The sequence below is a fragment of the Bacillus rossius genome (genome assembly GCF_032445375.1).
Source record: "Bacillus rossius redtenbacheri isolate Brsri chromosome 4 unlocalized genomic scaffold, Brsri_v3 Brsri_v3_scf4_2, whole genome shotgun sequence".
In the NCBI taxonomy this organism is placed as follows: domain Eukaryota; kingdom Metazoa; phylum Arthropoda; class Insecta; order Phasmatodea; family Bacillidae; genus Bacillus; species Bacillus rossius.
In genome coordinates this window covers 26,993,010-27,016,784 of record NW_026962011.1, presented here as the reverse complement: position 1 = coordinate 27,016,784, position 23,775 = coordinate 26,993,010, and the positions used below count along the sequence as shown (strand labels likewise).

General features: G+C 36.3%; 1 protein-coding gene across 9 annotated transcripts; it reads right to left on the bottom strand.

Annotated features, from left to right (window-relative positions):
* Positions 1-722: 722 nt before the first annotated feature.
* Positions 723-23,775, bottom strand: LOC134542432 (uncharacterized). 9 transcript variants are annotated; one of them, XM_063386665.1, is made up of 6 exons: positions 17,767-23,775; positions 13,877-13,970; positions 11,826-11,959; positions 11,614-11,727; positions 5,229-5,387; positions 723-1,461 (listed from the first exon to the last, which is right to left on the bottom strand). In XM_063386665.1, the coding sequence occupies exons 1-6, from the start codon at positions 17,884-17,886 to the stop codon at positions 1,453-1,455; spliced, it is 630 nt and encodes a 209-aa protein (XP_063242735.1). In that variant the 5' UTR covers positions 17,887-23,775; the 3' UTR covers positions 723-1,452. The 9 variants fall into 9 exon arrangements, with proteins under 9 accessions (XP_063242735.1, XP_063242737.1, XP_063242738.1 ...); XM_063386667.1 differs by having other exon boundaries at positions 13,907-13,970; XM_063386668.1 differs by having other exon boundaries at positions 23,613-23,773.

The following is a 23,775-nucleotide window of genomic DNA, read 5'->3' as shown; positions in this document are numbered from 1 at the left end:
CAGGCCCGTTTTAACCTCATTTAATGCAATGCAATAAATTCTATTTGATTACAACGTGCCTATAATAATAACTACATAAATTCGTTATTCCCGTGTTTGTCATGGAAATCTCACCTATGATGATATCACTATTGTGTGAAATACCAAATCAAAAATGTTTTTGGGAACACTAGCGCTGTAGTTCGTGAATTTTTTAAAGTAATTTTTCATTAAAAACGGTACTGACGGGCTGGCCTAATAAAGACAGACTTTGAGAAAATGATAGCACGCGACGCTGGCGCTACAGTTTATAGGAATTCCTACTGTTCATCACTAACATACATTCAGGATTACGTACTGTATACATTTCCGGTATTAAATCTCTGCCAACGTCTGTTAAGAATAACCTGGTCGGCAACAAATAACATTGTGAATAAGGGAAAAGTTGGTTTTTTTCCTGTAAGTAATTCACTATTTTTATCTGTACGTACTTTAACAAGATGGCAGCATGTAAAATATGGAAAACCTTTTCGATTGATGAAAAACTCAACTTTTTTAAGTGCATGGACGAGCACAAAGGTACTCGTGTTTCACTCGCTGAGGTAGGCGTGCCCATTTCAACTCTGCTTTGCAAATTGAATGGTTCAATAGTCGACATAGCTGATCCGGTAGCGAATTCTAGTGCGAGTGCAAAATATGTGTGAGTTGCATTCAGAAATTTAGTGATTGATATTAAATACTGGTCCATTTAATTAAAAACCTTTATTTATTGTGAATATAGGTGATATAAATTGTGTTTATAAAACTTTTTCAAGTGTATTTATATAAGTGAGGTTACGTCTGTGTGTGTGTGTACATATACACACACACACAAACAATTTATTTGCATTATAAATTAAGTTATCTAAATTATTATACTAAATTAAATAATTAATTTCATACACATGATGATACTAATATATAATACTGAGTAGGTACTGTTACAATAAAATTCAAAATAGTTTAGTGTCTTAAAACAAAAACAAGTATAACTTCCAACATGTGCACATAAGTACACACACTTTTTTTTACATTAAATACTTTATATTTATTGTTTCAAAAAACATTTAGTCTCAGGGAATTTGGTAAATAAAATGTAATAACATCAGAAATTATTGCCAAGTAAAAAGCATTAGACATTTACAAATACAGCCATTTAAGCTTCATGCACAGTTACTTAACTCTCAAAGCAATGCATAAAAGTAATTACAAAAATAAAAAAAATATATATTGATAAATAATTCAAACAAGTTTTTCAGCCTCTGCCTCTGGGTTGAAACCATATTTAATGACAGATTCTAAAATCTCAATACGTATTTCGGTATCTCCAATGCCAGCCATTTTCTGTCAAGAGCACAGGTAACTGGGCAACAGTCACCGGTGCATGGACTTACGAAGCCTCAATGACTCACGCACGTACACACTGCTCGGGCCTCAGCAGGCCTGAAACATTCCAATTGAAGGTGGGCGGGAATAACATATCTACTTCGGGATGGGTTCGAACAGGAAGTTACTGGTGTTTCGAGATCAGGAGCAACCTCTCTTAACTATTTGAAAAGAAACATATACTAGCAAATGCTAACTAGTTCTGGAACATTTTATAGATACTAAAATTTATTTTTTTTTGTTTTCTTTTTAGGCTTGTGCGAACATTCAAATTTTCAAATACAAATAGTTTATCTTTTGTATTCAACTCAACTTTGAATAAAAACACTTTGAAATAATGAATACTTGACATAGCATACCTCGTGAGTTTGTCGTATACCAATGTTCACTGCTGAGGTTAATTTTTTTTTGTGTGAAAAAAATATCGTTTTTCAATGTTTTCATTGGACTTAATTATCAAAAACATGAACAATAAGTGACTTTTAAAGATACAGCAAATATTAAAAGTTTTATTTCACTACGGTTAGGCTAAACAGTAACTGAAAAATTGTGTGAATGATTCAATGCACGGCATGTTTGTCATTAAAATTTGAAAACAAAATATCACCACCAATTACGGACACATTATTAAGCTTTGTAAACAAAGGTAATAGAACCTTTCATTATAGACATTGTCTTGTCGCACGCAGCAGTCTTGTTGTCTGTCCGGACCAGGGTGTCCACAAGGACAAAAATATTTCGTACCAACTTAGGTGAAAAAAAAGTACTAGATTTGAAAAAAAATTTACTAAATTATAATTTTTTATGGTTTTAACAATTTTGGATGTTATTACGACATTGCAACGCTCAAACTTAAATATCACACCCCACACACATAACTACATTCCATAGTTTTTAAAAATAATTACGCTTAATAAAAAAACATATTGGAGTTACAGTAATATTATATTAAAGAAAAAAGTACTAGATCTGAGCATAAATGTACTAGACCACTAAAAAAACTTATAAAAGTACTAGATCTAGTACGAAAGTACTAACTGTGGACACCCTGGTCCAGACTTATGTAGTCCTGGGACACTACGTAGTTATAATACAGAATGAGCACAAAAGAAGTATACAAATTCAAAAATTCATAAAATCTAAACAGTACAACATACGAGCTTCAAAGGTATGAAGGAATTAAGTTTTTTTACACAAACAAGAATTTAATTGTTCAACAAGATCATGACACTGGAGAATTTATTAAAATTGGAACAATCATGAACTTTTATAGACCAAGATAATCCCCATTTTTATAGTTCTTAAAGTCAGAATCTGTTTGGTTATTGGAGGGGAAAATCTAAATGATAATTTTGAAATTTAACGCAGGATGATAAGTCTTCTTCAAACGCTTGAGTTACTATACATTTGGTAAAACAAATATCTGAAAGATGTTTAGATAACTAAGATATGTTGCACTTTATTAGTCCAAGACTTAATGCAAAGTTAAGTGCATGTTACACCTTGTTTTTAATATGTGTATGCGACATATTTATTGGACACCAGGTAATTGAAGTCATCAAGTATCATTAAATCATCTTGACATGTGACAATTTTGTCTTCTAACACCTCAAGTTAAGAAAGATATAGGCCTACATTTAAGTTGTTGGTGAGGATAAATAGACATTACCAAGAGTTAGAAAAATGGTTGGCAATGTTTTAATTTTTTTAAATAGCTTCTATTCCAGAACAGTCATAGTTATGTATTGGCTGAACTGATGTAAATTTGAGTTTATTAACTGCTATCAAAACACTACAACTTTCATTCATTGTAAGTAAAGCATTCTATAATTTCTATTGATGATATATTGGTCCATGAAGTAATGAAAATTGATACTATGATGATCATTAAACCAAGTTTCCATGAGAAAGATGCTATCATAGTACCAAGTAGGGAGTTTATGAGATTTTCAAGAAATTCAAGAGATTTTGTTCTCAATCCTCTGACATTTTGATATGCCAATTCTCACTCCTTGGAATCAGATGTGCGTGGGAACTATCACAATGTTTCTCAGGGCACTGAAGTGGAATCTATGCCACTGTGTCTAACGATGAAACTGTCAGACAGGGCTTAGGGCTAGCCCTACTTGCATTTTCCATTTGCTGAAGATGCATTTTTCCACAAGGGGCTAATTAATCATCCATTCTGCCAGAACACCATATTGTTGATTCTATTAAAGTCTTCTTCCACAATAGAGACGTGAAATGAGGCATATGAGGTAGAGTTCATTAGTGGTATAGTCTACAATCTCCTGTTCTTGGACAGAGGGTCCAAATAGAGTAACAAAAATATCTTTTTTTTTTTTGAAGGTAGATTTGGTGATCATTTTAAGAGATGACATATTTCTTATGCCCACGTGCATTGGCATTATCTTGTGTTCTTGGGGAAACGATTTTGCATTGGAGTTCTCCGTGGATTTGCACTTGTATGCATGCTGCATACAACAAAGCCTTCTTTGTTGACACAGATTCTTGTTATTACTTCTGATGTCACGCAATTCCTGCTGCATCAGAAGTAGGTCAATGGTCGGACCACAGTTCCCGACACCTTGAGTAACCCACGCGTTCTGCTTTCTTATTGTTGAGGATTTCTTGAGCACATGACTAGGATTATTGAAATTCATTATTAGAACACAAACTCTGCTAGATTTTAAAAAGTTCATACTTAATTTCTGCCTTTCAAATCATGAATAGCTAATTAAAGTCTTGAGCACCAGGTTTTCTCTCTTAAGATCTATAGTTGTGCACCCCTGATTACTTCTGTTTTCCAGCTACTTTGGTTCCTGTCTTTGGGAGATGATTTTAATATGTTCATGTGGCTGTCTTGTGCAAAATTTATATTAATAAAATCATCATGGGGCAATCAAACCCTGAGAAAATTAGGTTGTACAATTAACCAAAAATTAAGAATGACTAAGGCACTATACAAATGGTTACAAACAGCCTATTTATGAATACAGAGAACCCCACACACAAATCCGTCAGCTGTTAACACCCGGCTGCTACTAATGGTGATAGAAGCCAGAAATGTTAAAGGTTAGCCTTTGTTTAGCAATATTAAATCCCAGGGTTTTCAAAGTTGTCTTCCTGAATGTTCTGAATTACTAAAAAGTCCATGAAACATTAGGTTAAAATATTTATACTATAAATTTGCGACAAAGTACTTCTCAAGAGCATAATGTGGTAGCACTTGCGTGGTACCTTGAACATAAAAAGATCACACACATGGCTGTGCACGATCCCGGGATTCGGGAGAAGTTTTGGAATCTCTTAAGATTTTTTTCCCATCAACGAGAAAAAAACTATGAAATTTTCAGTATTTTTTATGGTTAAGTATGTGGAGGATTTTATTTTTCATTATGTTTAGCAAGCAAACAGCAATGTAAATTTAGAGAAAACTAATAAAGAACAATTCTGATTTATGATGGTTATTCAGAGACATAAATAACAATCTCCAGCACTATCAGGTAACCACATTTCACCGGAAAGAGAGTTAAAAAATATTAGAACTCTCAGCAAATAGAGTACGCCTTGTACGTACCTGTAAAGATATAACAATGCTGTGCCCACCCGATAGTTAAAAAAAATTATAAAGGTAACTTGAACGGATCTCATGGAAAACATCCGGTTCTAAAGGACTCTGCTATCCTGACATGCTATGACATGTTGTACGGTTGATAATATACAGCGATGTTCAGAAGCACGCCCTGGAGCATAGGTACACTCCTGATGAAGGCACACGCCACCCTGCGACACAGGTGCATCAAGAGAGAAGATGTACCCACCCACGAGTGGAAGAGATGTGCACACTTGTCCCACTGCTTGAGCATGTTCAAGAGGTCTGCAGCTATGATAACAGCGTGCAAGTATGCTGGCACCAGGTCTGCGCAGCGTCGCAGCCGCCTCTGAACCTCCCCCAGCCGTGCAATCTCCCCCACGGGCACCTGAGACACGGCATACAAGCACTGCGCTAACTATTTTCCTGCTTGAGCGTGTCTAGGTGGTCTGGAGGCGTGACAACCACGTTCAAGTACCGTATTTACCCACAGAAGGGTTGCCTCTGTGTATGGGTCGCACCTTTAATTTTGGGCAAATAAATCTAACATACTCACTGTATTGGTCATCCTCAAATAAGGTCGCACCATATATCTGTCTTCACTAGAGTTCCATGGACACAAGTGAAGTGTTCCTTGTCACAGCTTATTGGCGCGTAAGAAATACAACACTGGTGTTACCCTTGGCTCTCTTTGTCTATTTACTACGGGAGGGTGTGCTGCGACCAATCCCCCCCACCCCTCCAATTCCTGCACAACAACAGACAAAGGAGAAGACTGCTATTTTTTATTCCCTTGTTTTCTTTTCATCTCTTCCATGTTATTTTTTACCAATTCATTTGCATATTCAACCACACAGTAAAATAAAACTATTTTTAACTCAAAGAAAAAATCTACATTTACATTTTATGCCGATAAAGTGCGACCCATATGTGGGTAAATACGGTACGCTGGCAACAGGTCCGCTCAGCGACGTAGTAGCCTCTGTGCATCACTGTCGATCAGCAGCTCTGGGACTTTCAAGCAATACGCAAGCACATGCTAACAAGTCCTCTGCATTACAGACATGCAAGGAGCAAAAGAGACAAAAATTCAAAAAAAGCATTGATATTGTCAATGCTTCAATTTTATTCTAAATTCTTTAGGTGTGTATACTAATTATAGAGAGAAACTAAACAAAATTTCTAGTGCCACAAAAACCTTATAATTTAAAATTATCTGTATGTTAACACATGTAGAATAGAAAAACTAAAAATATTCTGAACTAGAATATACAGTATGTTTAGATTATAGCGGGAACAAAATATAGCCTCATTTAAATAATATCTAAGAAAAATGAAAACCATTTTTTATGAAATTGTTTTTTCACGGGCTATATTTTAACCTGTTCTCTCTTGATTTGTTTATAGGAATTAAAATGAAATACACAAATATTCATTAGGGAAATTTAAAGTGCTAAAACATGTGCAACAAACTGATCCTACCTTTACAAATTATAGTATAGAAACACAAAAGTCTGTTAATTGTGTTACATTTATTATAATATCTATACTAATATTATAAAGCTGAAGAGTTTGTTTGTTTGTTTGTTTGAACGCGCTAATCTCAGGAACAACTGGTCCAATTTGAAAAATTCTTTCAGTGTTGGATAGTACATTTATCGAGGAAGGCTATAGGCTATATTATATTATATTATCAATAACATTAAAGATCCTTACTAAAAGTCCAATTTAGAATCAAATGCGTTGGAGGGGGTTAGATACAACAAGCAGTACACGTACGAAGTGTGTGTTGACAATGCCGCAGGCGCTAGAAGTTTATTTCCTATTGCCTATTAACATTGTTGCCACGCACTAGATGCCTTATCATTCTTAATTTTCCCATACAAGTAAAAAACACCCGTGTGATATTAACAACGAAGCAATCAGTACCCTCATAAGAGTTCAATGATTATTTAAATACTTTTTATCACTTTAAATCGCAAACCTAAACTATTTTTTTTCCCTCTCTCTGTGTTTAAATTGTTTTTTTCTTTTTTCTTTTACAAAATTATTTTTATTATTTTTAATTCATTTTTCATTTTTCGGACCATCAATAATTTTCCTCTCCCGTTACAATTCTGACAAGGACTTGTGTGTGTGTGTGTGTGTGTGTGTGTGTGTGTGTGTGTGTGTGTGTGTGTCTATATATATATATGTATATACACACAAGTCCTTGTCAGAATTGTAACGGGAGAGGAAAATTATTTATGGTCCGAAAAAAAAAATATATATGTATATAAAAGCAAAATACCACTCACTGATTCACTCATCACGAGATCTCTAAAACTATACACCTGATTGACTTGAAATTTAGCATAGTTACTCATTTTGTGATGTAGACGCTCACTAAGAACGAATTCTGCGGAAATCCGATCCCAAGGGGAGTTTCGGGGGCGTAATAAATCAAAATTTCCAGTTTTTGGTAAGAAATCACCATGGCAACGGCTGAGCTTTGTTGATGCTTCATTCGTCTCTATGGCAACGACTATTTCATTGTTAGTGCAGTCCTCATCACCGTTGGAATTTTGCTTGTACTTTAAATATCATAAATTGCCCTTTTTTTTCAAGTATATATATTTTACAGAATTGAAACTTCACAGTAATGTTACTTATGTTACGCAGGATGATATTATCTGAAAATTAGATCCCATGGGTGGTTAAAACCAGGCAACAGTGTGTACTTTGTCTGCATGAGAATAGGAATTTGCATTGTTCATGCCTTCTGCGTCTCCATGGCAACGGGCATCGCGCTGCAGTGGCGTACCCACAAGGAGGGGCATGTATATAAGCGGCACAAGAGTGATCTGCCTGTAGACTGCCGTAGCGAAGTACGGGTACATCAGTTGTACGTTGCGTGCACGAGTCGGGAAACCATCGGTGATATTCATTTTCTCTCTGGTAAATTATACAGCATTGTAATAAATTTTCACTGAATTTTTTTTTATTTACCATTACTGTAAATGGGAGATGTGGCTTAATTTTTTTCCATTAGTATAGCCGTGCGAAGCCGGGTCGGGCAGCTAGTGTCTTCATATTTTGAAAGAACAAAAATCAAATAAACAAAGTAATAAAAAAGTTATAGAAAACAAAAAGTAACAATGAATTATTTACTTTTAAAGTAATTGCAAGTGCCATGCCTAATTATCCCGGGTGCAACGCATCTAACTACATACAGTGAATATATAAAAATCGTAATAGGTACGTAAATGAAAGATCAAAATAATATATGTTACTAATAAGTACACTTCTTTGTCACTTAAGATGATTATTTCTTTTCAAATACATCAATACTTGTAGAATTTTCTATTAATATATTATTGCCATCAATTTTCTTCTATGGTGTTTCCAATATCGTGATAATGTCTTAGAATTGAATGTCTGCAATGTCATTCACGATTTTAAGGAAACGTTTACAGTCAACTGTCTTTACAATTTGTACTTTACCTTCTCCATCTTCATCTGTATCGCTCTGGTACACCCCCACGTATCGATATTGTGTAACTTTTTCCCTGGACTTGCAGAACAGCTGTACGAGCACATACGAACCAGGGCCAATATCTTTTGATGAGGAAGCATTGTTTTAGTTCATGCTTCCGCTGGTAACCTTGAGGGTTCAAGAGACATCAGATTGATCACCTGAGTCTGTGCAAAAATCGGAAATGCGCAATTTTGTCCTAAATGGTATGAAAGATTCTCTCTGATCCGATACATCAGGACACAGAGTTTCTTTGTGTACCGAACGTAAAAGGGGTTCCAAATCTTCATAGTCCCAAAGACTTTCTGTTTTGCTGGTATTTTGCAAAACTACCATGTCTGTTTCGGTACTATTTTTCAAAACCATCGTGCTCTTCAGAGAAGACCGAGAGGTTTATTGCCTTCTTCAAACTGGAAGAAATCTTTTGATTGAATGGCTGATATATTTTTCAACCTTTCTTATTTATAATCTAATGTGGCCTTTCCTTGTTCAACTTGTTCTTTTGATACAAATATAAGGAAAATGTTTGTAGAGATATGGTGTGCCAGGTCATAGAATTCTTGCGCACTGTTAATGATAGTTTTTTTGGGACTTAACAGTGATCCACACTGATCTTTCGACACTTTCCCCGATTCCATCGACGACACCTTTGCCATGTAAGGCAGCAAAAAAGTTCCATTCGAGATGAACAAATCCATGTTCTGTTTTGAGTGCATTCATGTTTGCCATTATATACAGGTTCTTGAATTGAGCCGCGCAATTATCGCTGAAGACGTATATAGATGCAATATTATCACTGATTGACCTAATGTACTGAAAAAATTTTCTGCAGAAAGAGATGCACAATGTATTTACTGTGACTCTGTCACTATGATCACTGAATGGAGAGCGTCATAGTCAAAATACAGTACGTGAACAGCATGACTTGCCCATGAGACCAATATGCTGATTGTATTTAGTCTTGACTGATCAACCCATAATTCTCTGCAAAATCTATGTGCTTTCTCGCTAGTCATATCTTGTTTTACATTTTGAAAGTAATCAGATGGAACACTCTTAACAAAGAAATGAGCTTGAATTTTGCAGTGCTGTCATGTAGTTCAGCTAGCGCTTCATCAAAAAGTTTGCTAACTACAATCTATTCTGGCCTCTGCTGATGAAAAATCCAGAACTTCCAATTAACAAGAGGATTTAAATGTAGGGCAAAATCACAAATGTTTGATTCTTTGCATACATTGCAACTGTTCGACATGCAATCTTCATTATCCAAACTACATGATACCTGGTTCAGCAGTTCTCAATGCGTTTTAGGAAAGTCTGTGACATGTTTCGAATGGCCAGAAGAAGATTAATGTATTTTGAGTGTGCTGTACACACACAAACATTATGAGGAGTATCATTGATAGACAGAACGTGAGCAGACCTCTCTTCAATAAATGAATTTTACCAACAGATATTTTGAGGTGTTGTTTTAAAAAGTTCTAAGACTTCATTGACGCTCATTATCATTGTTCTCGTCTGAATTCTCAACTTCATTCCCGTATTTGACTTGATTAAAAATCTTTCATCCCAAGCATTTGTCTGAAATATTATCCCCTTTATAGAAATCACGAATATGTTTTTTGACTTCATCCGTCAGTTTCCAAGGCATTGCTCGAGCAGAGTCATTTTTGTTGGATACAGCAACTTGGAATTCAGTAGCTCATCTTTTTACAACTTCCACTGCTTTAGTGGAACTAGAAGGCAGATTGCAATTCACTTTTGCCGCAGCCTTTCCCAATGTCTGAGGACTGCGGTATCATTGAATTTTTTTTTTACAACACTTTGTAGTCACCTGCATTCCTTCTGTTGATCTGATTCTGGCCAGTATTTTCAAATCTCCATCTGCCTCCATTTTTTCTTTTCATTACTTCTCTTTGTTTCGAATCACGAGCCTCTTTCTAGATGGAGATGGTCTGCATTTTCTTTCGGTTTTCTCATCTATTTCTGTGAAATAGTCTCTTTCCATTGCTCTAGTAATTTTAGCAGAACTTTCTATAAAAGAAGAGCGAAATATTAACACAAACTCCTATTAAAAAAATATTAATCACTAAACACACACACAGCATATTTATCATTAAAGGCTTAAAAATCAATATATACATGATAAATGACACCATAAAGTTAGGAGTACAAAAATGTTACACCCGCGATTCAAATATCACGATTGCGAGTGAAACCAATTTGAGTGAGCGTTTATTTAAATTCAACTTACAACATAATACAAATTATAATTCATTTTAGTTTTCTTTTGAATTCTCACTTTTCCAAAGTTTCAAAATATTAACACTTTATTTCTGTGAAAAAACCAAACTTTGCAGGTCAACAAGCTAAAAATAGTTTTTTGTAGTCAATAATACTTAAAAAATAATAACAAGTACTTACCTGTTTTTGCAGGAACGACAACTTGAATTTTATCCCTATGAAATTGACCAGTAAAACATAACCTCAAACTAACAGTAACAATAAATTGTTTTGTGAGTGTGTTGGCAGGGGTACCAAATTTCAGTTTGCACCTTACCTTCGAATGTCAATGATTCTAAGCATGTCAAAAATTTTAATTTGAACTTAGGCAGAAAACTATTTTTCTGTATTAAATTTACATGTTTTTCTTTCAAATGCCATCAAAACAAGGAACTAATACCGTTATTTAGAATTTGATTTTTAGAATCGTATTTAGCAGATTTGCCCTACAAAATCTCTAATGAAAAGATCAAAAACAAACAGTATTCATGAAATATATCCCATATACTTCTATATTTGAGGTATTATTTCATTAAACATGATATTAATATGGCATATTGTACTGGCAGTCAGCATATTGAAAAACAGCCTTAAATTTAAGGGCACCTGTTAAATACCGAGTTACGTTGCAGATCATACTGTCTTTAAGGTATCTTCTTGCTTGCAGAAATATTTGAGAATCCTAATTTATCATCAAAGACAGTATTTCTCAGATTCAAAGGTATCGAGAAACGAGTGCGAGCCCGTGCCCGGTAATGAGCGAGCAGGCTGAGCGCTGAAGTCAAACACACATGCTCAGCCTCTCGCAGGCAACTACCTGGTCCAGCTCCACCAGGTCGTGGGCAGCGTGGCGCACTCGGCCGGCCAGCCACAGGGCGTGGTGGCCCTGGTGGCACAGAGGCTGCGCACCCCGCTCGGAGGGGCCCACCTCCTGCACACACATGCACAGCACGGTGCCTCTCTCTCCCGACCACATCACTGCTATGAGATTTAACAACTGCAGAGAGTCTTACATGAGCAGTAAAGTACCTGAGAAGTAGGCAGATGCATGCCAGACAGCAACGAGCTGATGCGCTGCAAGGCGAGCCGGTGGAGCAAGCGACCCGCGACCAGCCGCGCTATGGCCAACAGCAGTTGCCGACTGCCCGACACCCCAGCCGGCCCTGGAGAAAACGTAATGCATGTCATGATGGCCGAGTGAATTGCACGGCAAACCACCCACTCTTTCGATATCACCTCTTTATATTCTTCCCCTCCGACTATCAATGACATGCTTGAAGCCCTGTCGTATTGTTGTGTTTACCACCTGATGGTCATAAATTTTGAAAGTTGTTTTTGTGCTGCTGTTGTTGGTCCTTCTTCAGCCATCATTTTGTCAAAGTATATCTTTTCCACATGTAGACGCTTCCTACATCAAGTAAGTTCTGACCTCCATTTCTTCCTATCAAGTCTAGTGATAACATTGCACGCTTGATGTCTGCCAGTTTTCACATCGCCTTGATCAGCAGTTTCTACAACTGTCAAACCTGAAAAGTTGCACTCTTCTTTTCTGTTTGAAGGCCAGACTGCAGGTTAACTTTCTTTATGTTACAATTCTGCAGTATGTCTGATGTATGGGACGCCTCGCTTGTCGTGCTCAACAACTGCTTCAGATGTTGGAATGATTGAGATTGTTACTACCCGCATATTGGATTTCAAAGCCATTTGTTATAGACATAGGTTTTGCTTCTTCATTAGGTATAATAATTTCTGTGTGTTTCCCCAAATCGTCCATTCTACAGTAAAATGTGTTTTACTGTCTAGTTTGTCAATTATCTCCTGAAACATTTTGGCTTAATTGTTTAGTTTATTACCTACTTCATTCTCTACAGCTACAATTCAGTCTTGCATCATAGCTAAATTTTGTTCCATATCATGGTTGGTATGGTTTAAAGCTCATTCGTAATTGTTTGGTTTCGAGAGCTAACTTCTTTATTAACAAATTGAGAAACTGTATCATGTTCGCTAAAAATTTCTGTCTTTCTCGTTCGTATTTTTCTGTCCGTGCACTCTCGTTTTGTTGGTATCATAGACATATATTTTAATTCATAGAGATAATCAATTTTTTGTAGATATTTTGATGGTCCTGATCAAATAGTTTTGTCTTGCGACTATATCTGGAGGTGTGGATTCAAAAACACTCCACATATCTAGTGCTAGCCTGTAAAATAGTAAAAACCCAAACATTTCATGAAAATTGTAATTCATATTACAATTTATATTATTTTGAATATAATATCAAATCAATCAATCAAAAACTTAAGGTATAAAGATTTTAATATTAATTTAATTCAAATTTATGGATTTTACTTTATTTTGTAATGGGTAAGGAGTGAATTATTGAACACCAGATTTGAGATTTGATAACACAAGTGGAGTAAACACCCACAGACTGAGTAACCAGGATGTAGTGAGCTATGTCTACTTTGTTGACAACACTTGCAAATATGGGTTTTTACTACAGTAAAATTTGGCTGCTTTACAATAATACTGTTCTACTGACTCTTAACTTTCAACTTTTTTAGGTTGCTATTTGTCACTTCACATGAAAACCATTCAAGCTAATATGAACACACGCAACTCCACAAGCCACACAGTAGCACGGCAAACACTGTCTGCTAAATGCAGGGGCGTAGGAACCGGGGGGAACAGGGGGGACGTGTCCCCCTGAACTTTTTGGGTGGAGGGGACTGTCCCCCCCAACTTTATAGACTGTGATATTTTTATTTTATAATATTATTCTGCCCAACTTTATTTTTAATTTCTTCACTCAACAAATTTTATCTTAAGGAAACAATAATAATTTTAACATCGATGTATCCAATGATTGGATACAAAAACTGCTTAGAAAGTGCTATTTTGCACTTTTAAAATCAAAATTTTCCGGTGGAGGACCCCCCGACCCGCCGACTTAGTAAGAGGGGAATGGGTTTACATGACATCAAAATCATTATTTGTCCCCCCCCCCCCAACTTTATGAACACAGCTTCGCCAATGGAATGGAGTGGAGTGCATGCCACAATGAGATACAAAGCACGTACTGCCGTGTAGACGAGAGCAGCGCAGCTTACCGGCCGTGGCACCTGGACTGTCTGGCGCCTGCAAGCGGCTCACCAGATCCTGCAGTCCCTGCACCTGCGCACACACATGCCTGCGCTCGCCGCCGCACTTCCCACCACCAACTGCGAGCAGGTCTCGGGTCATTCTTCACTGCAGCAGCTTTTCCATGGGAAAATACTCAGAATATGTTATTTTTACTATTGCTATAGAGCGTCCCACCCTTACATTGCAACATACTCTTTCTAACACACGCCGACTGCCGTTAGCGCTGTACTTGTTTTCTGCCTGTGATGTTGCCAAACATCATACAAATTTAAAACTGTAGTTTTTGGATAAAGCATTTTTGCATATAAATATGCATCAGGCAACACATATTTTGCATACTTAATGGCATTATAATGGTCTAAAAATTAAAAAACTTAACTTACAAACATCCAACGAAATTAACCTTTAGGTTTATTCAATTCAGATTTTTTTTGTTAGTAAATTATTCTTTCAGAATACACCAAATAAATCTCGACAAAAACATTTTCATGTTTCAGTTCTATAATATTATTTTAATCCTAAAAGGTATATAGAAACTGATTTATCAAAAAGTTTATCAGCTGCAAAGTTTTTGGCCATTAAAGTTAGATGGGGTCGGAAGCGTGAAAGATGTTCAAAGTGAATGGAAATTGTTAACATCATCTCAATTGCTCTTACAGTATTCGTGTCCATAGCTGTGAAGACGTGTTTTATCAGTGCAAGAGCGCGCTGCAATAGAGGCTCGCTCCCAAACTGCTGTCCAACGACTATATACCTCTGCTGTCATCAGAGGAAACACAGCAGTTTCTTTGGAGAAGTGAGGTTCTGTTCAGTTCAAAGATAAAGGCTTACTTAGTTCAGCTATTTCCTTCGACGTATATTTCTGCCAGTTAGTACCGTGTCTCGCAACCAAGTAACGCCCTGAGTCCAGTAACTCCTAACAGTTACAATTCTGATAGGTTGTTTATTCACTGTGTGATTTTATTTTCTGCCTTTATATGAATAACATAAATATAAACAATGGAAAGTGGAACACTAAAAAGAAATTACTTTGGTACGTTAAGAAGGAGGGAGCGGAAGATTATGTCGAAAGTATTTGAGCATTTTCGAAAAAACATGAGTGTGAACAAAACAACCAGCTGTTCCGAACGAACCATTTACGCCTTTATGATGGAACTGCAATGACATGGTACCCCACGTACGCCTCGTAAAGTAAAACCAAAATGAAAAGACAAAAAGAAAAACTCTCCTAAACAAACCTACGCCGGCATTGTACAGAGTCGGTTATATTGGATTGTTCACACTTTTTTGTTTGCTAACATACCTCCCACTTTAAATGTTACTCTAGAAAAAGTGAATGTGGTGAAACTGCCAGATTTCTCTCATACCACCCTGCATATGTTTCTTCACAACATTGGGTTTGAGTATTTAAGAAGGGGAAAAAGAAAGCATTTATAGAGTGTGTTTGATGAAGGCATGCCTACTTGAGAGAGTAAAATGTTTTAGGGATTTAAGAAAGCCAGTTATCTATACTGATGAGGTGTGGGTAAATGTGGAGCTCAGTGTGGAAAAGGCTTGGAAAGACTCAACAGTGATTAGCGCTAGACAGGCAGCCATTGAAGGCCTTAGTTCAGACCTTAAACCTCCTACAGGATGTGGCGCACGTATTGCATTAGTTCATACCTTTACTTCATTGTGCAAAAAGAACACAACTGACAATCACAATGAACTTACTGCACATGGGTATGAAAAATGGTTCACCAAACACTCCAGAGGGTTCTGTTATAGTTTTAGACAATGTGTCATACCATAGCAGGATGTGTGAACTGATTCCTGTGTAAGGTTGGCTTGTGGATGATATAAGACTGTAGTTTTTCGTAAAAAGCATTTCTTATGATGCCAGTATGATTAAGCAGAAATTGCTACACATAGTAGGATGGGAAAGGCATAAGTACAAAAATTACAATCTCGAAGAAATAGCACAAACCTATTAGAATGGTATGGGCCCAAGTGAAATAGTTCGTAAGAATGCATAACATAAAAACTTTCAAGATACATGATATGGAGTCCTCAAAAACACAAGATTATAATCACTTATCAAAAGAAAACTGGAAAAATTATGTAGAAAAGGTGAAGAACATGGAAAAATAACAGTGGAGAGCTGAGATGTCGAGAAAAGGTTGTTGATAAGTTTCGCCTAATCCAACATCCATAATCTCCACCGCCCCAACCCCATTCTCCTGTTCAGCCCTGTGTTACTCTTGTGGAAGGGGTATCAACTTGGTCTGTGGTGGCGATAGTGATAAACAGGAATGTGGTGTTAGTAATTTATTTTTCAAGTTCATGTTACAATTATTGTATGAATTCATATCAATGAATGTGTGGGAACGGTTTCTTCTTACTACTTAAAGAAAAAAAGTGGCAATTTATTACAGATTTATAAGTGTGATTGTATAAAATATTACAATAATGATGAGTTCTTAAAATACTGCAATCTAAGAGGGAGATGGTCTATAACTTTCCTTTATTGTAATTCAAAAGAACATGTTTGAATTCCCACTGAATTCTGATATACATTGTAGTAGGGAGGGCATTGAAGTCACAAGAAATTGTGAGGTACACAGCACAGAAGAAGAAAACTGAAGTGAAAAATATTAAATTTGCTATAAGAATGATTCAATTACTTTACATTATAATATATTTGCTTTTTTTTCCTGCTAAAGCAAAAAAGCAAAAAAATTTCCTTGAATCAAGGACCATCACAACTACAGAGTTTTTCAAGATTTAGCCTGAATAATTAATTACATTTAGCAAAAATTCATTACCTTTTTACGATTTTGGAGTAGCCTATTTTAAATTTCACTAACCAAACCTAATTAACCTGTCACTTAAGTTACGATCACCTAGACATGCAAAAGCCTAATGTCCCACAAATAGTTTTTAATATATATAATATATAATTATAATAATATATAATTTAAAAACTATTTTACATATTATGTAACATAAACTTTCAATTTACATATGATCGAAGTGAAAACTGTAAATATGTGATATTCTGAATGAGGCAAAATTCTGAATTTTTTTTTTAATTTTCACTTTCTGACATGTTCTCTAATCATTCTCAAAGACAGCATTGTGATACGTCAAGTAGTTTACCATTTAAATAACTGGTTAGGTTGGGTTTAAATATTACAAATACTGTGATAATATGAGAATACATAGTCAATTAAGTAATATTAGCTACATTAAAAATATGATGCTTCAACATTGACTGAACTCACCAATATCGTAAATTTTTTCTTCGGTTAAGCTTATCAAGAGACATTCACAATTATAGTTCTATAATTTCTGGGTGTGTAAGTTTTTTACTTGACAATTCTGCGGAGTTTACACACCTTTGGATTTTAATTTCACTAATTGTTACACTTGTGATTAGGCTTCCGCCGGTGACAAGGAGACCACCCCCCCCCCCCCCCCCCCACCCCTCCTTTACGACCAATTTCTGTAGCCTCTTCTTCAAGTCCTTTCCTCTTCAAACACCTACTATCTTTCCCTCAATCCTATTCCACTCCCTCCTCCGTTTTCTGTCATCCTCTTTCCTTTCTTCGCAACTCTCTCTGAATCTTCCACCCTTGATCCCTCCTCCCTCTACCTGTTGATCAACCTGTCTACCAGCGTCTCCCAACCCCCCTCAAAACTTGTCCGCCTTCCACCGTGAGTTTTTTCGGAATCCATTTGGAAATTGAAAACTCTTTTGTGAGATAACTACCAATATCGTTATTCTCCTGACTAAACAAAGGGTATACATTTATTATATTTCTTTTATTTTAATATGTTAACTTACAACATCTTCTCGATCCGTGTTGAACTTCGCAAGTCTCAAATATTCTGGATTTACATCGACATCAATCAGTAATTTTAAAAGCTTACACAATAAATGAACCGAAAGTTTTAACGTAACCATTTGGTACGCATACACAAAGTTACAAGAAATTATTTGAATAAAAACAAACACATTTCCCGCCACAATTTTTTTTTTTTTTAGTTGTTTGTATGGTTAACGGCTTTCGCCCACAACCAGAACTAAATCATTCCAATCTTAATCCTATCGTAGCAATCAAATCTCTTACTGTAAATTAACACCCATGCCGTACCCTGGACTTGAACCCAGAACCCCTCGCACCGTAAGCCGGTGTGCATCCGACTACGCTACGGAGGTCGGCAAATTCCCGCCAAATAGTTATGTAATTATTATTTACTGTTGCAGTCACGGCCTTAGAACTACAGGTCTGGACACTTGTCTATCTTGCCATGCATTCAACTTGACCCCCTTATTGACTGATTTAGTTCATGAAACGGCCGCTGGCGCCACAAGACAGTGGTCCGGTTTTAGCGTGTTGACAATAGGAATTGTTTTATATAAATCAGTAATACTCGTTTGTCAAGAAGGGTAGTTGTTTTATATTTTTGATGTTTACTATTTATATTAAAAAAGTTATGTATGCGCACCAAACTGAACATTGAAGTGTGCAAGTTTTGAGTAATGTTGATTTTCCTGTTTGGGGCGGGATGGTGGAGAGGTTATTGGAGGCAATTTTTGAAGTAATGTGAACCTTCTAATTTTTTTAACCAAGTTCAAATAATTCATCGTGCTGTACAATGCCAAATCGCGTTTTTGCTCCAGGTTGTAAAACAAATTGCGACCGTTCATTTGACAAGTGTGTTCAGTGCACCCAAACATGAACAACGCCGATTGTTGTGGCAGGCAGCAATGCCGAGGAAGGACTTTATATTAAAAAGTAGTAATTTCGTAGGCGAGAAACATTTCATTGAAGCTGCATTGCTACATAAGTATTTTGTAATTATTTCTTGCTGATTTGTGTACATGTAATATGTTTATATTGACGACAGTCGTCGTACCCTCCCAGATACAGAGGCCGTACCTGGCCACCGACGCGGGCCTGAGGGGGCCTGTTTCCCCCCCCCCCCCCCGTGAACCCCAGTGTGTGCGACGGCCAGGGACGCACCCGCGTGCGCCCTAGCATGCCAACGAGTGTTTTTCTATGTGACTTTATCTTTTATTTCAGTGTGTATATATTTGTAAACGATTAAGGGATTTGAATGTGTGTAATTAACTTATTTTATTTATTATTCATTGTGCAAGTTCGCTGTGTAATTAATGTCTCGTGTATGTCTTTGTAAATAATTCAATAACTTTTTCTGAAGTGTTTCGCCATAGTATGTAATTGCAGCCTGGCGCGCCGCGGGACGGAGCTCTCTCCCACGCCGGCCGATTTTCCCCTCCCTCCCCGCCACCCGCGGGCGCCGGCCCGCGGGCGAGCGGGGAGAGGCAGTCGCGTCCTGGTCTCGAGCGGAGACAGACGTGTTCGTTGCTCCGCGAGCCGCGCACGTTGCGCTCGGGATTGAACGTTCGCTCAGTCCGCAGTCTGTCACGGCAGCTGAGCTGCCACCGCGAATCAGCTTAGCATTGTTAACTTACGAGTCATCGGGAGACGTGTCTAGCGAGCAGTTTCTACAACGCGAACGTGGTGCTACGAGTCTCTGAACTTTTCGCCGTCCACGGAACATTACGTAACGGGCCGCGTATGTACAGCGCTCCGTCTTCGGGCCCTCTCTCACTGGGTCAGCCTAGCATTAATAAACTTTACGATTCGCGCCGAAACGTATTTGAGAACCGCCCCGTCATCAGGGAGTCCGTGTCGCCGTGGTAGGGCACTTGTTCCGCGACGGTTCCGCCAGGCTGCGGCAGGACTTTATAAGCGTTAATAAAAGACGGCTCGTGAAATTCGTTAATGCCGTGTTCTGCTTGCGACAACCTACCAACATTCCTCGCAATCACTTCACTCTCCCTCCAGGTCCCGCCTTTCCCGGTCCCGGCCACGTTGGCCTGGACCCACACCTCTCCGACGAGGGCAGTACGGGCATAACAGGACATTTATTTCAACGGGAAAACGGGGACCTGAAGCCGAGGGACGTCATTATATCTATACATATTTACCATGTAGGGTTATGAAAATTAAATTCTAGTGAGTTTATTTGTCTATAGTTTCTGTAAACGAGTTATTTTATCTATTAGTTCAGTTTTTCCTTCGCAATATTTTGTTTGGTATATTTATCAAACAACTTGAAAAATGTATACATGAAAATGTTGTCTCATGATTATCATAAAAATGAACACTTTAAAAATTGATAATCAGTACACTAGCTAAACTTTACTTTTTATTCAAAATAACATAGTAGCTCAAATAACCCTATTATTTGCAACCAAAGTACTAACAGTTATTTAGTGATAAGTCGACTGTTTCCACAGTTGCATAATACCTTCAGGGCTGTCAAAATAGTGGCAAGTAAGCTATACGTATAGGTTTATTATGTTTTTTGGTAGAAAAGTTACTATGTATAAAGAACTCGATAGAGGGATTGTCTATCATCTGCAATCTCCTGGATCAGGTCTGTGGTGCTTAGATACGTAGAAAGATGTTGGGATGACCCTTTGTTCATTATTAAATGAGAATACTCACCAATTTAATAGTAATGCACTGTTATAGGTTTTTTTTGTTGTGGATGGTTGTTAGAATTAATTGATGTTTTCGCACAGAAAATATGTCATGTGCAAATATACATTTAAGGCTGTTTTAGTTGTATATTTGCAAATTATGAACTGATGCACTAAAATATCAGTTCAAAAGAAGTTTTTTTTATGAAATTAAAAATCTGTTATCAATGATAATAGATATTAAACTATCCGAATTTTTAAACCTTTAGGAAGTAGGTAGTGATGTAGTTGAATAAAAAAATGTTTTAAAAATTCATAAACCTGAGTAGGGTTCATGGCAATAGTTTATAAAATTTTGATAAGTTATGTTCTGCTGATCTTTGTACTCTGCTCAAAATGTTTCACACCATGTAAACATGTCATCATTTTATTTATATTATAATATACTTATGTAAGTATCTTAAGATTATGCAAAATATTATTTTAATTGATAACATGTATTATTTGATGTATGTTTAATTGTAAAACGTGGCTTCTCCAATACCATTGTGTATATTTCACTATACAGGAATAATCTGGATTTGATGCAAATAAACAAAATAGCAAACCAAAACCTAACTGAATTAGCCCTCATTTCCTGCTCCTAAGACTGTTCAAGCACGTGTTTAATCACACACATTATGTCTCGTGAATGTTTACAGCTCACTCTTATTGAATGCATAAAAAAATTATTTAGAAGAATACACAACACATATTCATTCCACAAATGATACATTTGACAGACTGTGTAATAGCATGCCATGAAGGATGATATCTACACAATTTTTCAAGAAGTTTACATATATGGATTTTAAAATATTTATTTGTACTTACTTGCTATTAAGTTACGTAATTCCATTAGTTATATTAAAATCCCTACATTGCAAATTAGAGTTACTGGACATTACATACTGAACATTACTTGTGAGTAATGCAATACGCTGTGTTTTTGTACCAATGTTCAGCGGAGAAAAATTTTTCAGTTCAGTTAAAATTTATTGTTCAAAAGAGCAGTTACCGTTACATGCTATAGAACTGGTCTATTTTTCTGAAATTCGGTGGTGGTGTTCCTGATTTGGTGGTAATGCTAAAGTGCATAACTTAGTATAGTATTATGGGCATGGTCATAATTTCAACCTTTCTCATTATTCAAACAATAGTCGCAAATGATTTAGCATTGTTTGTTAATTTGTTATAAATTTGTTTTACAGACAATATTTTGTACCTATGTGTGGTGACTGTGGACTAGTGATGAGTTGATGTAATTATGGTTCAGAAATTATTTTAAAACACTTTAAGTAACTTTTCCTTTCAGCTTTAAATACCACTCTGACATGAACAAATAAGTTAGTAACAATTTTGCCCTGCATTAATTGTAGAGGGGGAAAATAGTGTTAGGTGCATCAGAATATTTTTTTGCTCCAGATATGGTTTTTTATTACCAGTTAGTACTGCAAAATAACTGCACTTCCTAGGTGTATTTCCACCTTTCCCCTTCCATTTTGTAAAATTTTTACAGTTTCCTTTGTATTTTCGGTTAAAGATCATTAAGATGTTTAAGATTTTCTGTAGATCATAAATTATATATTAACCAAGTAGTATGTATAAATGCGTGACAAAGGCCACTAGGAAACTAATTACGTATTAAAAATAAGACAGACATACATATACAGATCGGTACTTGTAGAAACTAAACACACGCACACAGTTTGGTTGACATTTTTGTGCGGAAGCGCGGTCGCAATGGTTTTGTTAGCTTAAGCGAGCTTCATCTGTTGAGTACCTAAATGTGTTGTACAAACTGTGTGTTTTTGCTTTCTACAAGTACCAATCTGTGAGTACTTGTGTGTCTGTCTTATTTTTATTATGAAAGTAGTATGTTTGTTTTTCATGAAGATATTGTGACTGCTTGGAAAAAAGAAATCCTAGGTAACAACATACCTAGTTATCGTTGAAACAAGAAAACTGCATCTGTGTTATTGAAACTATACTGAAGTTCCTTTATTATGTCTTGATTTTCAAAAGTGAAAAGGTTATGAAATGGGAGGAAATGTGTTATCTCAATATATGCAAAATACAATCTAAATATAATGAAATGAAGTACGATGTTAAAAGGTTGCAGTGAATGCCAAATCTAAAACAGTAAGGGAAACTGTTAAGTCCAGGAAAATAGCTGGCGGATTGTAAGAACAATTTATTTGTGTCACTCTGCTTCCCAAAGGGTCACACTGAGTCAATGAACAAAATTTTTAAACGTTGCACCCACATGCTTGCACCTACAAATTTTGAAGAAATCTTAATACTTTTTTTACAGCTGCATTCTTACTTATAAGTGTTTTAAAAACAAACATCAATGTTGATTATTAATATTATTTTTACATTCTTTATCACATTACTTGGTAAGTTTTATAATTCTACTTTTTCTGATCAACCAGGCATTCTAGGTGGTGGTGGTCTGGAGCTAAACATTTTTGGGGACCTAATTTGGACAAAAAGTACTTTGGGTGGCAGCTTAGATAAAAACGTAATAAATATTTGGTATAAAAATTACAAGTTCAGAAGAAGAGTGCGGGAAAAGTAGGGCGAATGCTTGCCACCGGGCACTTCTGTACCCAATTGCAGCTATAATAATAATAATAATAATAATCATCCACAGCCTGGAACACTCCCCGGCATTCATTTGCTGATCATCCAAAGTACTACAAATAAGAGGAATGGAGGAATGAAATGGCCTGTAGCCACTGTTAAACAATTTTTTACTAGGCAAACTTTTCACTGCAATTTTATTTTGCGACATAGTTTAAGCTCTTGTTATAATTAGTTTCACAGAAATTGGTACTTTTACACAAACTGTTACTTTATTTTCGTAGCGGAAATTTTGTATATAGGAGAGTTATTAGACTACTGTGTCTAATTAAACACTACATATATAACTCCCGGAAAAAAAGCATTAAAATATTAGCATTACGAATCACGATTTTCAATAGCGCGTAGTTGACCGACGTTATAAAGTTATGAAAATAATCTTTCAAAACAATAACAAACATAACCTATCAAACATCAACATTAGCCATTTTCTTGAACTGTGCACATAAATTCTTTATAACGTTGGAAAAATGTTTTATAATACCTACATCTCTCATCGAGTTTTTAAAAAACGCTGCCAAGTATGTGTAATTATCATTTAAATGCAATTAACTAAAAAAAGTTCATAAAGCACAATGTTAAAACCGGACCACTGTCTTGTGGCGCCAACGGCAGTTTTATGAACTAAATCCGTCAATAAGGGGGTCAAGA

Excerpts from the sequence above, each read along its gene's own strand:
- LOC134542432 (XM_063386661.1), bottom strand. The coding sequence starts at position 17,886 with ATGGTTACGTTAAAACTTTCGGTTCATTTATTGTGTAAGCTTTTAAAA. Across the intron at positions 11,728-11,825 it reads TGCATCTGCCTACTTCTCAG|GAGGTGGGCCCCTCCGAGCG; the intron begins GTACTTTACTGC and ends ATGTGTGTGCAG. Across the intron at positions 5,388-11,613 it reads ACCTGGTGGAGCTGGACCAG|GTGCCCGTGGGGGAGATTGC; the intron begins GTAGTTGCCTGC and ends GCCGTGTCTCAG.